Source organism: Siniperca chuatsi, linkage group LG15 (assembly GCF_020085105.1).
Source record: "Siniperca chuatsi isolate FFG_IHB_CAS linkage group LG15, ASM2008510v1, whole genome shotgun sequence".
Taxonomy (NCBI): domain Eukaryota; kingdom Metazoa; phylum Chordata; class Actinopteri; order Centrarchiformes; family Sinipercidae; genus Siniperca; species Siniperca chuatsi.
Genome location: NC_058056.1, coordinates 21,886,608 through 21,903,976, shown reverse-complemented (window position 1 = coordinate 21,903,976; position 17,369 = coordinate 21,886,608). Strand labels below are relative to the sequence as shown.

Genomic DNA, 17,369 nt, shown 5'->3' with positions numbered 1-17,369 from the left:
CAGCAAAGTTTCCGCCATACCAAACACTGTGGAGGGAAAAAAAAGCAAAAACCCTGTCTTGGAAAAAGCTTAGTGTTCTTCTGTCTGCTGGGAGTCAGTGTGGAATCGAACACCAGCTTATGGTGGAATTATGGCACATAATGAAACACATCCCTTTTTGGAGATACTAAAATCATTTAATCTTGGTGAGTGCATCTGTATTTGTTTCTTGTGAAGATCTGGGGACTATTTTCCAAAGCTACTATGTAAGAGTAGCATGTTGTATTGTAAAAGGCAGATGTGATGGTTCTTCAGTTGATACAACACATTGTATTTTCACATAGAAATCTGTTTCATCTCCGAAACTGGCTTTCTAAGGACTACTGAAACACAATTTATTTTCAGACTGATGTCTCTGCATTTGGAAAATCAACAAATGAGCTCTGAATAAAGCACTCAATAAGTTTAGGCCAAAATATATTAAATTCAAATAAAAAAATATACCTTCTTTTAAATCGCAGCTTAAAACCTTCCTGTTTGCCACGTCCTTCTTTTAAGTCGAATTTGGGGCTATTTATTTATATCTGTCTTTGCACTGTAACATGTAACACTCCCTCTGTTTCTTCTGTTTTATTCCATTTAGCTTATTTTTTTATATTATATATTTAATTGTATTCTTTTAAAAGCCTATCTATATATGTCTTGTTTAGCTTCTATATCTTATCTTGATGCCTGTTAATGTCTTATATAAAACACTTTAACTGCCTTGTTGTGGAAAGGTGCATATAAACTTGCCTCAAACAACTTTTTGTGAGAAGTCAGGAAACTTTTGTAGTCAATATCTATTTACAGTACCGTACGATATCATTTCAGGAAGAACGTGACAATCAAATGGTAAAAAGTGGAGTTATTTTTTTCACGCCTCACAGCAATGATATGGTCAGGTTGCGCTTCAACACAATGATGCTACATAGACAGTGAACCCACACTCAGGTATTATGTAAGATTTTATATAACGTGCCCAGTATAGCAGTGTCCAGCAATAGCAAATCAATAAAGATCAATAAGATTTGTTTCTTGAAACAAATCTGGCACATATGAGATGTACTTTATTCAGTTGATGCAACTGCTCCTTGTCTATGCTAATAAGATTTTATTTCTAACTTAAAATGCAGCTGAAACAGCCATCTGGGGATATAATCTTCCCCATTTTTAGATCAACACAATGCATCCTGCCTCACATTCTACCAAACATTTCCTACCATTATTTTGATCCCTCATTTCCCCTTTTCTGACACTCTGCATTGATGTCTTCCTTTCCAGGTGATATGATTCTAGCCTTCTGTTTATCAGTGCTTGTGGGCCTGCTGCTGGGTGCTTTGGTCTACGTTCTGTTGACCTGGGCATCCAGGCGCCAGGCCACCGCCAGGATCACCAGGCGCTCCAAAAAGAGATCTGGCACTTCACAAAAAGAAAACCCCATGAGCAACCAACTAGGCCTTTACAGAAGCACTTTTCTGAACGTCTACAGACAGCCCTCTCTGGAGCCAGTGGGCCCTCTGGGGAGTAAGCCCGGTGTAGAGACCTCCACCTTTCGCCCACTGCCCAAGAGAAGCAGGACTGGCCTGGAGATGGGAGATGACACTCAGGTCACCATGCCTGAGGACACAGCAGCTTCAAACTCATCGGATTCAGCGTCCCTCATGCCAAACAAGAGACATTCGTTCTGGTTGGGCAACAACGGACTTAAAGGATTTCTACCCTCACAGACTCCCCCACCTGCGTATGACAGTGTCATCCATGCCTTTGAAGAGACTTGCACTTGAATCTGTCCACATAAATACAACAAGAACTGAAAAAGGAGAACATTCTGGACTTCACAGGACTTTCTGGCTGTGTTCTGCTCTTTATAAGGGACATGCATATCGAGAAATCAGACACTTTTCAGTCTAAAGCAGTGTGTCTTTAACTGAATAAGATGCTTCCACAGCCATCAAGTCTCAGCTCAGTATTATATTAGCTTAGGGGTGCAACTAATGATAATTTTCACAGTTGTTTTTTCTATAGAATGTCACAAAATAACAAAAAATACCATCAAAGTTTCCCAGGTGACGTCTTCAAATGTCCTGTTTTGTCCACAACTCAAAAATATTCAATTTACAATATGAAATAGAGACAAGCAGCAAATCTTAACGCCGGCGAAGATGCAATAAGCAAATTCTTGAAAAATTACTCAAATGATTAATCGATGAATGGACTAATCATTGCAGTTTTAATGTAGTTGTTTGTTACCATTGCAGAGCATCTCATGACCAAGGATGTAGTCCACCAGCTGAGAGACACTGGTGGTAAAGAGAGTCTGAGGGTAGATTTTACTCTGATCATTTGAAGATGAGGGAAACACTGTGTGTGCTAGATAGTTATATTATCTAATATCACAATAAAGATTTAATGATGATTTTAATCCAGTGCTTGTGCTTTTGTGCAAAAATACAGAAATCTGTTTTTTTGTTTAAAATGTTGAATCCAGTGTCATCATAGGCTACTTATGTGTGGCAGGAAGGTAGGACAGTCGGTTACCAGCACATTCATCACATCGAGGTCTTTTGTCAAGAATGTCACTTCAATTTACTTCACAAAGATGGGGTGCGCCGTGTGAGGGTGCCATTTTGAAGGAAACCCCCTTTTGAGGTGCAGCAATAAACCTAGTATTGATTACAGTAGCTTGTGGACCAGACTCCATATCAGAATGTATAAAAATTTGGTTAAACTGTAGATACTTACCTTTAGTGGTTCTTGACAGGTTTATTAGGCGTGTTGGTGCTTTTGTTTTAACTGGCATTGAAGTTCGGGGTCCATTTTCCGTGCTACCTGCCTCATGGCAACCCGTATTAAAGCCACAACCCCAAAGTGCGCCAGCGGAAAAATGCCTGGCAACACGACCGCACAGTGCGCCGACTGCCTCTGGATTAACGTTGTTATAGCTGTGTGAGGTACGTACAACTGCATAATGTGTATCTATATAACCTCTTTGATGAATGCACTTCTTTATTTTCCGCCGCAGCTCACTGGTTTTGGCAGCATTGTCTAATTCAGACTGCTGCATGCGGTCAGATGGGCTACAAGACGCCTTTGAATGAGAAATGAAATTGAGGTAATGTGTAATGTAGTGAGAGACCTTTACAGAGGAGACGATGGCTCGTTTACCTGGACTTTTATTGGATGCTGTTACTCTACATTCTTCAAAACAATAGGAGAATTATTGTTTTTAACTGATTGAAATGTCACTAATTTATTCTTATTATCTGCATTAGAATACGTTCATGGTCTTTTTCATGCAGAAATGGGAATAGTCTATAGGAGTTCATATCCGTGCCTGGCTGCTCTGGTGTTTGACGTAAAATAGGAAGAGCGGACAGTATCAGTACCCATGGAGACAGCGAGTGCACTGATCTTCAATGCAGTGTTGCTGTTGCATAGAGACTAAGAAGAACTGTGAATTTCAAGGTTGATGCACTGAATGACAACGCGGCTATTTTAAGCAAGAGCCACTTCTCTCCCTCTCTCTCTTAGATTACCTTACTTGTTGAATAACGGTGTTTTTATTGTCTTTTTCCCCCCCATTGCAACAGGATTACACAACTCTCCAGAGCAACATCAGGAAGGCATGGGGTGGGCCACTGTCATCAAAGAAGCCTCACATCAAGTGCAGAGCTGCTTGATTTAAATGAATGTAGAGCTGGACAACATCTAGCTGTATGATGCATTTTACTTCCCCATAGATTTGATTGTAAGTACCAAGAGCAGAGCAGCCATTCCCCTTCAGTGCATCACCTGAATGGAAATATGGACACTTTCAATGGAGGAATTTTGACTCAACATGCCCAGGAACTATGAGGTATGTTGAATTACTGTCATATCAGAAACTAATCTTATAATAATTTCACAGCTTACTTGTCCATTTTAGAAAATATTATTACATATTATGCAGTCTGCCTGCTAGTGGGCCAGTCAGTATAAACTCATTATTCAGATTCACAGAACTTGATTTTAAATTGTAGATGAGATCCCAAAGTTTCCAAAGATAGTCTACCAAGTAAGTCTGATATTGTAATTATGCAGCCATAAAATAGTTCATTAAAGAGATGAAACAAGAAAAAAGAAAATATGCAATACTGTCAGACAGTGGAATAAGATGATTTTACCATCCAGAAAGCTACTTAAGGGGATTTAAAATGTTAAAGGGTTAAAAGGTTTGACTTGTAAGTGGATAAACCCTTACAGCGGATATTTTTAATGGAAAATTTAGCTTTTTCTACTTCAAAATATACATGTGAGCCCATTTAGGACATTTTATTTTCAGACAGTCCAGTGTCAGTTGATTGGACAAGGTTGGAAATTAATGCACTCAGTCTGAGATATAACTAATCCAAATGTACAAAGCCAGTACTGGGGAAACAGTATTTCAGCAGGCGTTAATATGCTGCAAACATTTTGTTAAGGGGAATATATATATTTTAATAATACTTTCAGTTTTAGTTTGTGAATCTGTACAAATAAAAGACAGACTGTAGTGATGATGTCATCTAGAGACAAATCCTGGAGCTGCTCCATAGACAGTGAATAATAGAAAACAACAGCTAGAACGCTATGAGCAGCAGCCATGGTGATTTTACTGGTATAAGGGCACATTTAGTGATTCACTGTTGCAACCCCTGTTCACTCAAATGAAACTCATTTGGATGGAATATCTCAAACAAAGAACGCATGAGCCCCTTGTTTCAGTCACCAATTTGATGCCTGTGAACTTGCTCAGTAAGGTGACGCCCATTGGTATCTAAGTGTGCACTGTAGTTATTGCCTATACATTATAAGTTATTGGTGGGTCTTCTTTCAGGGTGGGGTTTTCTTTAACATGCAACATTTCACCTTTAGGCAGGACAATTTTAATGTTAAATTCACCCTCCTGCTCTTCACTTGATCACATTACTCATTCTTCTCAATGATCCTTGTCTTGGTAATCAGTATGTGCAAAGCTATCTGTTTCATTCTTTGACAGAACAATCTCACCACAAGGTCCATTTAGTGGTTGTTCTGGATCTTTCGGTTGTATGACAGTTTGCCCAGTTGACATGGAATTGTAGATGTTGAAAATTTCATTTTCAAGTTGAGATTGAAAGTTCATTCTTGACCTTTGAAACAATAATTTGCAGAATATTCTCACCATAAGGTTCATTTAGTAGCTGGGGCTTTTGATCGTATCACACAATCTTCCTCAGCAGATGAGAGTCACCACAACGCCCAAGAAGTGAGACTGTTTCCAAGGTCAAGTATGAACTTGTGAGTCTCGATTATTTAATGGTTTGTTTCAGTGTACGTCTTCTAATGAATTCCCTACCTGAGTATCCACAACCGAGCTTCCTGCTGACCATTTCCACAGCCAACAGTGTATGTCCCAAAATGTCCTGAACATCAGCAGAAGCCATTTTTAAGTAAATTTAGGGTAACAGACTAGCACAAACTGATAATGTACACTGAATCTGGTCAAAAAAGTAGTATATTGCAACTTCAATTTGTCTCTTCCTCTGCTTTACCTACCAGCCTGGTCACTCAGTAGGGATGCTGGCTGCCGTGGAACATGGTCCCATCCTCTGCAGCGACTCCAACATCCTCTGCCTCTCGTGGAAAGGCAGGGTCCCCAAGAGCGAAAAGGACAAGCCGGTGTGCCGGAGACGGTACTATGAGGAGGGCTGGCTCGCCACAGGGAATGGGAGAGGAGTTGTTGGGGTGACGTTTACATCGAGTCACTGCAGGAGGGACAGAACTACACCTCAGAGAATCAATTTTAACTTGCGAGGACACAACAGTGAGGTGTGGTCTGACTCTAGCAATATCACTGTCTTCACTGTCTTTTAGACAGTTAAATACATAAAGAGCAATTCCACAGAGAAAATTTTTCATTTTCTCTCTCATTTGCCCCCTCTAAGGCAATATCCTTCCCACTAGGAACACTTTCTGACACACCTGACATAGTGACATATCTAACTCACCATTACAGAATCCTCCGCCATGATCTAAACATCAATGTTTGTTGCAGCAGCAAAGAGTACTAAGTTAAATCAAGAAATTAGCATATCAGTTATAACCATAAAGAAAATAGAGGTAAAATAGAAATGCAGCCAACAATTACAACTCTACACTAAACATACAGTAAATATACAAGTGGAAAGTATGTAATAGTCTGGCGTACCATAGAACCAAATTGCACATGAACAGAAAATATGCATACAATATTAAAATGTAGTATAGAAAATATGAGATATATGCAGTAAAAAAAAGTTTATTAAGTTCTGTTGTATGCAATATAAATCACATGAGAAAAAGAAGATATGGAAAAAGAAAATAAATAAATTCGGAGCATATGTAGATGTTTAAAATGTGCACCACATTCACTGTAATGTCTTGGCATGCTTTGTAAAATACACTTATTTAGCTCATCAAATGCATCCAATTTACAGATTCAGATAACATCAGTGTTATGTCTGTATTTTCTCTGTATGCTTTCCAACTGCAGTGAAATTTGAAATCACATTCAGCCTAAAATGCTTTTTTAGCATTGTGCTCATACTGTCTATTAATCATAAATGTTCCTCTGTGCAGAAAGCCACTTGCGAAAAATAGTAACAGTGTTTTTGGGCTTTTGCAGGTTGTCTTGGTGCGCTGGAATGAACCCTTTCAGAAGCTAGCCACCTGTGATATGGAAGGAGGTATTTTTGTATGGATCCAGTATGAAGGAAGATGGTCTGTAGAGTTAGTGAACGACAGAGGAGCCCAGGTAGACACTTTTTTTCTGCTATCACCTAAAGACTGACTAAATAAAATGACAATTATACTGAGTAGCAGTGACATTGGAAGCCTTGAAAATATAGATTTAAAAAAAGATGTGGGTTGGGGTTTTTTTGCCAGATAAAATTAACAGGAACTTGTCATGCATGGTACATATCCTGGTATTTATATTAACACATTACATATGACATCTGTAATGCAATTGATGACACTGAAAAACTACCTCAGAAAGGACTTATGTATTTAATTATGTCCTGTATACATGCACAAATGTCTTGAACATTTCTTTGCTCCAGGTGAGTGACTTCACTTGGTCACATGATGGCACTCAAGCCCTCATCGCATACAGGGATGGCTTTGTGTTAGTTGGCTCGGTCAGCGGACAAAGACACTGGTCCTCCGAGATTAACCTGGAGAGTCAAATCACCTGTGGCATCTGGACACCTGATGATCAACAGGTACACGATGTCTGGTTGAGCTTATAGGAATGACTTTGTGTATTATTTAACCTTTCTTTCTGTCATAAAACATAAAAAGTTATCTTTAATAAGAAAAATTACATCTGGGGTGAGGTAAATTCCCCTTGCTTCGAATGCTATCCTCAAATACAAGATGAATGACTTATATAATGGGCTTTTTTGCAGCACTTTTCGGGCAAGTATTTGATGCTCCAGAGCATTTTCATCATGTCATCCATTAAAGTTTAATGTACAATGCCCCCTCAGGTCTTGTTTGGTACAGCAGATGGTCAGGTGATAGTGATGGACTGTCACGGACGAATGCTTGCCCATGTTCTGTTACATGAGTCTGATGGGATCGTGAGCATGTCCTGGAACTGCCCTGATTTCCTGGTCGAGGACAGCACAGAGAGCGACACAGACTCTGATGACAATATTCTGCCTTTAGGTACAAACACGTTCCCACACTGCTCTTACTACCTTGTGTTGGCTATGGAAAGCTAATGTACTTACTTTGCGTTGTTCTTCCAAGTGCGGAGAGTCAAGCCTTTGTTGACCGTCACCTTCTTATCAGGAGATATCAGTTTAATGAACAACTATGATGACCTCTCTCCTGGCATAATTCGCTCAGGGCTGAAAGGTATAAAAATACAAGTTGCACCGTTATATTTACAAGTATGCTCATGTATTGTGTCAAACATATGACCCATAACACATAAGGTTTTTGGACTCCTTCACTCCACAGATGTTGAGGCACAGTGGTGCTCCCAGGGAGACCTCCTGGCTGTGGCCGGCATGGAGAGACACGGGCTTCCTGCCGACTCTGCCTGCTCGTCCATCATGAGGAACGCCCTTGTTAAGTTCTATAATGTCCAAGGAGAACACATCTACACCTTGGAAACACCGGCACAGGTTAGTCCTGTATAAAGTGAGGGATATATTAGATGTCTCGCTGGGCAATGTTATTATTAAGATAATTCAAATGTGTATACAATTGTAGTATGATTACAAAAAGTAGATGATAAATATATCGTTTAACAAGGCTTCACTGCCAATGAATGTTGATTGTTGATTACTGTAGGAATTCTATTATTGTGAATAATTGTTTTTCAGAGACCCATCACCACCATCTGTTGGGGTCACAGAGACTCTCGTCTGTTCCTTGCATGTGGTCCAGCACTGTATGTGGTGCGTGTGGAGCACAGGGTGGCCAGCCTCCAACTTTTATGCCAGCAGGGCATCGCCAGCGCCCTGCGAGAGGAGAAAGATGTGGGGAAACTGAACATGCCGTCGCTGCTCTGCTCTTATGTCACCACTGCTTTCATACCCACCATCAAGGTGCATTTATCCCTGATTAATTGCTGTGCAGTAACAATCGTAGACAGCTTCTTACCAACTCCAGTTGTGAGTGTCCAGCAATCTTACAGCCCTTTCCTCTCTTTGTTCTAGCCCCCAATCCCTGACCCCAACAACATCCGGGATTTTGTTAGCTATCCCACAGCTGGGAATGAGAGGCTCCACTGCACCATGAAGCGAGCAGAGGACAGCCCTGAAACAGGCGGACCCTGCTACACTCTCTACCTAGAATATTTAGGAGGACTGGTGCCAATTCTCAAGGGAAGACGCATCAGTAAACTACGGCCCGAGTTTGTCATTATGGATCCAAAAACGGACAGCAAAGCAGGTGGGCTTAGATTTTACAGGGTCTTATACTTTTCATAGGGACTATTTCTTTGGTAGACAGTAGTTAAAGTGAAAAGTGTACTCCATTTCACTTTTACCTCAGAGGCGTATAACTCCAGACCACAGCTCATAAAGCTAAAACTATCAGCATGGCTAGATAGCACCAGGGGTCGGTGAGAAAATACATTTTTGTGTAAACTGGGTAAACTAGTTAAAGGAACTAGTTAAAGTAATAGTTTGACATTTTGGGAAATATGCTAATATCTCGTATGTTTAATCTGTACACAAACAGAAATGTAAAAATGAAGTTGTGGTTTTATGGGGAGTTTTATGGAGAATGTGCTGGAACTATTTCTTGGCCAGTGACTTCCTGGAGTCGCCATGACAACAAGAGAGGGAATTCAACATATGACTACTCAAAAATGTTGTTTTTTTGTTTGTTTTTTAACATATATTTGACAGACGCCAAGAGATAACTGAACAATTAGCACAGGGACATAGGATTATGATTATACTTGGAAAATGTATCTTTTTATTTCACTGTGTATTTAACTTTAGCCATGCTAGCTGGTTCCCCCTGCTTCCAGTCTTTATGCTAGGCTAAACTAATCGGCTGCTAGCTGTAGCCGTATATTTAACGGACAGACATAAGAATGTTATCGATTTTCTCCTGTAACTATTGGAAAGGAAGCGACACTCTCCCTCTCTTGTTTCCCAAAATATTCTTTAAAACAGGTGAATGGATTATGAGCTTTTGGAATACTGATAGCTCGTACAGCTGAAGCAAAAACTACATATGAGAAAACCAGTAGACTCAAGACACTAGACTACTGCTGCTAATAGTAGCAGACCAGCCCAAAGGTCTTAAGATCTTGAAATTAAATCTGGACCTAAAAAAAAATTGCATATTTTACCTGCATATTCATGCAGTGTGCACATCATTCACCTTGAGTAAGAACACAGACTGCTCTGAGGTATCTGAGGTAACATGGTCTGAGGCTTGATACAGGAATAGCCTGTACCATGACCTGGCTGCACTAGGGTTGCATTTGGCCTGTGGTCCCACCAAACATTTACTTGATTTTAATAATGTTCTTTACGCAGGGGTAGTTTAATGTTACTATGTTTGAGGACTCAGTTCAAACTCACCTTTTCTGTTTTGTGTTGTTTCTTTTCTCCAGAGGAGGTGTGTGTGAATCCCATGATCTCATACACTGACAGCTGTAACTGCTCTGACTCCAGTGACATTGAGTTGAGCGATGAGTGGGTTGGGAAGAAGTCACCAAAGTTATCCCGAGGAAACAGGTCACCCAAACTCTACATGTCAGAAATTATATAAATGAACTCTTTTTTTTTACACATTACACAGGCCTGAACCGCAGAGCGTTTGCAGATATTTTATAGCATTTGTTTTGCCATGCTAATTGAGTTCATGACTGTATAATTAAGTATAACATAAATTGAAAATGTCATATTTCAAAATAAAAGATAATTGAAAAATGTACTTCTTTGTTTCAAAGGATGAACATGGAATCGAGAAAATCTCCCAAACTTTCACGTGCCCATCAGGAAGGCCAACGGTCGCCACGGTTACCAACAAAGAAGCCTCCAGTTCGGTCTCCCAGTCTGACACGTCGAGAGTTTTCTATGGACGGGATCACAGAGGTATGATATACTAGAAAGTCTGCCCATAATTAAATCTGCTTTATCCACTGATGATACTGTAGTACCTGCATTAGTATTTTGTCTTATACGTCAAAATTATCTAATTTTTCACAATAAAATTATAACATAGAAGTGCTAATAAGTAATTGTAGTGTCACAAAAGGCTTTAAATGGTGAATCTGGAAAACAAAGTGATAAATAATATATATTACCTAAAATGTTAATCTATTTGTTACTTCTATAATGTTAAAATCAAAACAAACTGTAAAAACCCCAGATAATTCAACTCCTGATTCATTTTCTTGTCACCGATAATCCTCATTTTTATTTCTGTCTTCTATTTCTTCGGCTTCAAAGCACAACTACCTTGCTCAAGTCACATCCAACATTTGGGGGACAAAATTCAAAATTGTTGGACTTGCTTCTTTTCTCCCTGCCAATCTCGGTGCAGGTAAATGTCACAAAAGCCACACATGCACATCACGTTGGCCATTCTGATGAATTTAACAATCACCATAACTTTCTTCTATGTTTCAGTCATCTATAAGACAAGTTTGCTTCATCTGCAACCGAGACAGATGACAATCTACCTTCCAGAAGTGCGAAAGATTTCTCATGACTTTATGAGCCTGCCTGTGTTTAACCCCAATGTTTTCAGTGAGGATGAGGATGACTTACCAGGTGTGAATGAATAAAAGCACAATATTCTCAGTTTAGAATCTTACGAAAATAATAAGAAATTAGTGTAATGTGTAAATTGTGTGTGCTAAAAGTCACTTACACAGTTCTCCTCTGTGTTTTTATAAAGTGATGGGGCCATCTGGAGTGGCAGGAGACAATCCTCCCTGTACAGTCAACATTCCCATTGCTCCCATCCACAGCCCGGCTCAGGCCATGTCTCCAACTCAGAGCATCGGCCTGGTTCAGTCTCTTCTGGCCAATCAGAATATTCAGCTTGATGTCCTGACCAACCCTACAGCCACTGCAGCAGCTGCAGCTGCAGTGGCAGCAGCTTCTGTCCCTGTTACTGATCATGGGCAGGATGCAGTTGCAACACCGTACCCAGTGCCTACCAGATACTCAAACCCTGGTCAGGTGATCTTCAATGGGCTGGAGATGAGTCCTCTTCTTCCTGGTACTCTTCCTCCCCCACCTCCACCTCACCATCTCCCACCGCAGCCTCACCCACAGCGGCCTCATCCACAGCAGCCTCGCCAACAGCAGTCCAAACAGTCACAACAAATGCAGACACAGCAGCAGCAGAAAATGCATCATCATCAACAGCAGCAGCAGCAGCAGCAGCAGCAGCAGCAACAACACCATCATCAGTCCCAATCACAGCAACAACAGCAATTACAGCAGCAACATCAACAGCTGCAGCAACTGCACCACCAGCAGACACTACATCAACAGCAGCTACAACATCAACAACACCAGGTCCAGCAACACCAACAAATACAAAAAAATCAACAGCAAGTGACACCCCAACAACTTCAACACCAACATCAAATACAGCAGCAGCAACAACAGATGCAGCTGCAGCATGAACAGATGCAGCAGCAGCAGCAGCAAATGCAACAGCAGCAGCAACAAATCCGGCAACAGATCCAGGAGATGAGGCAGCAGCAGCAGCAGCTCCAGCAGCAGCACCAACAGATCCAGCAGCAACATCAACAGATGCAGTGGCAGCACCACCAAATGCAGCAGCAGCTGAAGATGCAGATGTCGCTGCCCCCTCCTCCGACTGGCTATCCAACCATTTCCTTACAACGGCTTCATCTTCTGCCTCAGATTGCTCCTCCTACCACTGAACCTGGGCTCGACAGGGGGGAGCATGGACACACACTTAAACCAAGTCTGCCGCGGATTTTACCTCCCTTCAGTGACACGGATGGATCTGTGGAGATTCAGATGAGGAAGGTGAATCCTCCTCCTCCATACCCGGGCACTGTAGTGTCTGCAGCAGCAGCTACAGCCGCCGCGACGCCTCAAACTCTTGTCACAAACTGTGACAGCCCAAATGTCCTGGCGACAGACCCCTGCCTGAAGAAGGATGAATTTTTGCTTCACCCTGTCACCATACAGTACCCAACACCTCTGGGGTATGAAAGGATCACAACCTTTGACAGTAGTGGCAATGTGGAGGAGGTTTGTCGGCCACGCAGGCGCCTCATTCGCAACCAAAATGCGTATGCTGTCCACGGCTCGGCCACACTCAAAGTCACTTCCTCTGAGAGTAAAAAAATTCAGCTTCCCTACAGCTCAGCAACATTGAGTCGTCTCTCTGTCCCTCGCTACTCAATACCTAGTGGAGACCCTCCTCCTTACCCTGATCCAGCCAATCAAGTAACTGCTACACTTCCTCCTTCCCAGAGAATTGATAGCAGTCTGATTCATGCCACTCTACGTCGTGATGGCAGGGACGTGGGACTTAAAGTGCCACAGATGATGGAAAGCTCAAGAACCCTTCCCACCAAGGCTAAAATGAACAGTGCACTAGCACTTACCTACCAGCAGAGAGTGCCCACTGCATTGTACACATGCACACAGTGCAGCAGTAACAGTAGCAGCACCAGTGTCAGTGTTAGTGGTGGTGGAACTACAAGTAGTGGCATTGCAGGTGGCACAGTGGTGAGGCAGGACTTCCCACCAGGGAAAGGAGCCCATCACAGTACCATTATTGTGCACTCCAAAGGTGCCTCACCCCTGGCCTCTCAGTCATCTTACAGTCTGCTGGGTGCTGTTGATAACAGCAGGGACAGAACAGTGTATGTTAACTCTGCCTTTACTGAAGATGAGACTTTAAATCAGCAGTGTCACCTTGAAAAATCTGTACGCCAGCTGACTCTCGGCGATGTCAGTTTGACAGTTAAACGCCCTCCGCCTTACCAGTGGGACACCTCCACCACAGAGGAGTTCTGGCTCACCCCAGAACAAACAATGTTAGGTCCTCCACCAGGACCTCATAAACCGCCTCCACTCATCATTAGTCAAGCTCAGCATTTGGACATGACTCGGCTACCGTTTGTCCTCACGACTAAACCTCCAACTAGTCAGAGCACGAGCACTCTTACTTTCCCATCAGGTTACCAGATATCCCTCTCACCTTTTCCTCCAGGTGTGGGTCACACTGGCCCTCCACTTCAGACCTTACAGAACCCTCCACCACAGTGCTCTCCAAATGAAGTGGTTGCTTCAGTCCCTTTTGCTCAGCAGGACCCCAACTTGGTCTTGCCACCAGGCTATCCTCCAAATCTCGCTAACTTGGCCTGCTGCCCTCTCCCTCCAATGTATCCAGGAGCCAGCTCATGTGCCGGACTTCAGCTGCACCCTGTCAACCTTCACCCCTGGAACCCTTACCCCTGCCCGCCTCCCATGCAAGACCCTCCAGCACCTCCCCTCCCTACCAAAACTCATCAGATTTTAGAGAAGCCGATTCTCTCCCCACCTCCTCCCACTGTGCCGCCTCCACCCCCCCCTCTCCCTCCTCCTCCTCCACCTACTGAGCTACCACCATCCAAAAGTGCCACAGAGGATCTGGCAGAGTCTGCCAACAACTTTCCAGAGCCATCATCCCTGAATGAAAGCCCTGGACCACAGGAGTCAGAGCGCTTCAACAAGAAGAGCCGCAAAAGACTGGACAGCAGAGCTGAGGAGGCCAACATGCCCACCGTCTCTGAGGGCAAATCCAGAAAGGAAGGCCGTGCACTCTCTGACTTCAACACTCTCATTTCCAGCCCAAGGCTTGGTAGCAGAGAGAAGAAGAAGCCCAAGGGGCAGAGAGAGCAACTCAACAAAACCAAGAAGATGAGCAGGACCACAAATGAGTTCCAGGATAGCTCAGAGAGTGAGCCGGAGCTGTTCATTAGCGGCGACGAGCTCATGAACCAGAACCAAAGTAGTAAGAAGAGTTGGAAGAACAAGCGCAGCCTGCGCATGGCGAGTGAGCTGGAGGAGATAAAGTGTCGCAAGGCAAATGAAAGAGAGGACCGTAGTTTGGGAAGCCAAGGATTTGTCTATGTCATGGCCAATAAACAACCATTGTGGAACGAAGCCACACAGGTCTACCAGCTTGATTTTGGAGGTCGAGTCACGCAGGAGTCAGCAAAGAATTTTCAAATTGAGCTGGATGGTAGACAGGTAATGTGATAAGAAAGCCTAAAGAATGTAGAGCTAAAATGACAAATATTCATTGGTTTCAGCTTTTCAAATGTGATGATTTGCTGCTTTTCTTTATCTTATTTAGTATATCTTTAAGTATTCTGAATATCTTTGGACTGTTGGTTAGACAAAACAAGCTATTTTAATATCTAACCTTGAGCTCCGGGAAAGTGTGATCTGCATTTTTCACTATTTTCTGATATTTTATAAAAAAAACAAGGAAATGTAATCAGTCCTAGATGAATTAATACAAAAATTGTTGATGTGTTTTCTGTTTTCTGTCTTTTCAGGTGATGCAGTTTGGGCGAATTGATGGTAATGCCTATATCTTGGATTTCCAGTATCCTTTCTCAGCAGTGCAGGCATTTGCTGTTGCCTTGGCCAATGTGACTCAAAGGCTAAAGTGAAAAGGTTATATTGTGCTGTTGTAGACTAATTCAAAAGAAGACACACTGGTCTTACACCCCAATGTGAGGGGCTATACCTGGGAAAATGTCAATGTTGTTGTGGTTCTTTTTTTAAAGAATTGATTAATATAAAGTTGGCCTTGCACATGCAGATAATTTACAATCAGTATGTTGAAGGCAAAGTTGGTCTAGGTCAGTGGTCATGGAGACTGGAGACCAGTTACTCCATCATTTCTCGTTAATATGTTGAATGTACTCAAGCTAATTTTATTTATTATTCAAATGTTATTTTGTGAAGTTAAAAAAATGTCAACCTTAGGTAAAATAAGTACATGTTGGAATGGATTTTAAAAGCAGTCTGGAGGTTTAGTACCACGTGTGGTACCAAAGACATCTTCCCTCTCTTAAAATCATGGCTAATTCAATGTATTTTAAATAAATAATGTTATGTTTGTGATGTTAATAAATAATATACACAGTAGATATCTACATTATGAGGTACGTTAGCATTCAAAATTGCAAATACATTTTCACGAAGCCATACCATGTCTGATACAAATACTGCACTATTTTAATTCAGTTTTAAGTTATGAAGTAAATAAGTTATAAGGTTTTATTATGAATGTCAAACTGATTATTTGTTTTTTTCGATACCTGTATTTGTATCTTTATTCTTCATTCAAATCCCATTTGTTCAAGGCAATGATTTGATTTTTAGTCTGTTTTGTTTGTTAAATGTCCTCTACATTATGTTCAAATTGCTGAACATGCAATAGAAGAATATATTGATTCTGTAACTGCAACATGAAGCGTTGAGTACAGTTTACCATAGTTTGTATATTTTCTATTCATGATACTTCTATGAAGTGGTGCAATGAACATAGTAAATCATATTCTTTTGGCTGCAAATACTGCAAATAATTATTCAGTCAGAGCCGTTATGATCTGACAATGTAGTCTTTATTTTTGCATGTGTAAGTTTACATGTTCCTTTTTATTTCCAAAACTCCCCTCTACAATTGTCAGTAATGGTGAACAAGTTTATGTATGCAAAATACAGCCAAATAGCTAAATGCATTTGGCTGAAAGTAAGTTAGTGGAGAAGATGGTATAAAATGATTCCATCCCCACAAACAAAAATGTGCATAAACACTGAGATCCTCTCAGTGAATCTCAAACTTGGTTGGCTCTGTGTTGTTTTCATTGGGTGTTTATGATGCTACTACATCAGTAGTTTGCCTCGTTGGAAATCAGTGCTGCTTTAGATAGATAGAGCTTGTGTGCAATAATGCTACTTACATAGAACTGACGTACTTGCAAAAGAAAATACAAAGCTGCTTGCACTGTGTATTTAGTAAATGACTTAACATCATTATATGCTTAGAACATTGTGTGTATATGTTGCTAATTTCAGTAATTTTGTACTTCACCTATGCTTTAACATGGTACCAAGAGTTTTTTGATGTTACAAAAAAGAATGAGAACAATAAACTTGCAGAGGTATTAAATACAACATATTCATAAATTGCTAAGATTAACTGTTAGTTGGAGTGAGATTCATGTAGATTTGGTGCTAATGTATAAAGAAACAAAGGTGGAAATGTCTGGACATTTGTCATTTGCTAATAGAAGGTTATCTTAACGTATATGGAGAAAGTATTTTGAGAGAGGCTACAGGAAATTTAGTGTAGAAAGTTTTCATTTAAGAGCTTTTCATTTACAGTAATGCAGCTTCAGAGACTTAAGCGACAGTGTGAGTCACTTATCAGCAATACTGCCTAATGAATAGTTGGTTGCCTGATTTTTTGTTCTCTTATTTTGTGAAGGAAACAAATATGATATGACCATTGGTTTACATGGACCTATAGGCTGGCCAAAATGTAATAAAACTACATTGTTCCAAATGTTTTTGTTGTTATGTTTCATTTCCAGTTTGGCTCTCTGATGCAAAGATAGTGAACCCAGGAGCCCACACCACATGCTTCCTCCTTCAGTCTGTTTGTTTTGCAGTTATGAAAGGATCAATTGAAGTACTGTAGTTCTGCAAAAAAGGCTGATTTTTAAAAATATATTACATAAAATTGGAATCTGTATGCATAAATTATAGAAAATATCTCAAAATGTAAAGTTTGTGTAATTATAGATATAAAATTAAACACAAATTTAATTG

At 41.0% G+C, this 17,369-nt stretch overlaps 2 protein-coding genes across 2 annotated transcripts; both read left to right on the top strand.

The window, feature by feature from the left end:
- Positions 1–20: 20 nt before the first annotated feature.
- On the top strand, positions 21–2,443 carry myct1b (myc target 1b). The gene is made up of 2 exons (XM_044167034.1): positions 21–185; positions 1,303–2,443. The coding sequence occupies exons 1-2, from the start codon at positions 131–133 to the stop codon at positions 1,803–1,805; spliced, it is 558 nt and encodes a 185-aa protein (XP_044022969.1). The 5' UTR covers positions 21–130; the 3' UTR covers positions 1,806–2,443.
- A 232-nt stretch (positions 2,444–2,675) lies between these two features.
- tulp4b (TUB like protein 4b) lies at positions 2,676–17,103 on the top strand. The gene is made up of 16 exons (XM_044167033.1): positions 2,676–2,972; positions 3,612–3,877; positions 5,581–5,850; positions 6,686–6,814; positions 7,122–7,283; positions 7,551–7,731; positions 7,816–7,923; positions 8,029–8,195; positions 8,397–8,621; positions 8,733–8,967; positions 10,148–10,271; positions 10,487–10,631; positions 10,989–11,082; positions 11,169–11,312; positions 11,440–14,771; positions 15,083–17,103. The coding sequence occupies exons 2-16, from the start codon at positions 3,860–3,862 to the stop codon at positions 15,197–15,199; spliced, it is 5,451 nt and encodes a 1,816-aa protein (XP_044022968.1). The 5' UTR covers positions 2,676–2,972; positions 3,612–3,859; the 3' UTR covers positions 15,200–17,103.
- Positions 17,104–17,369: the final 266 nt, after the last annotated feature.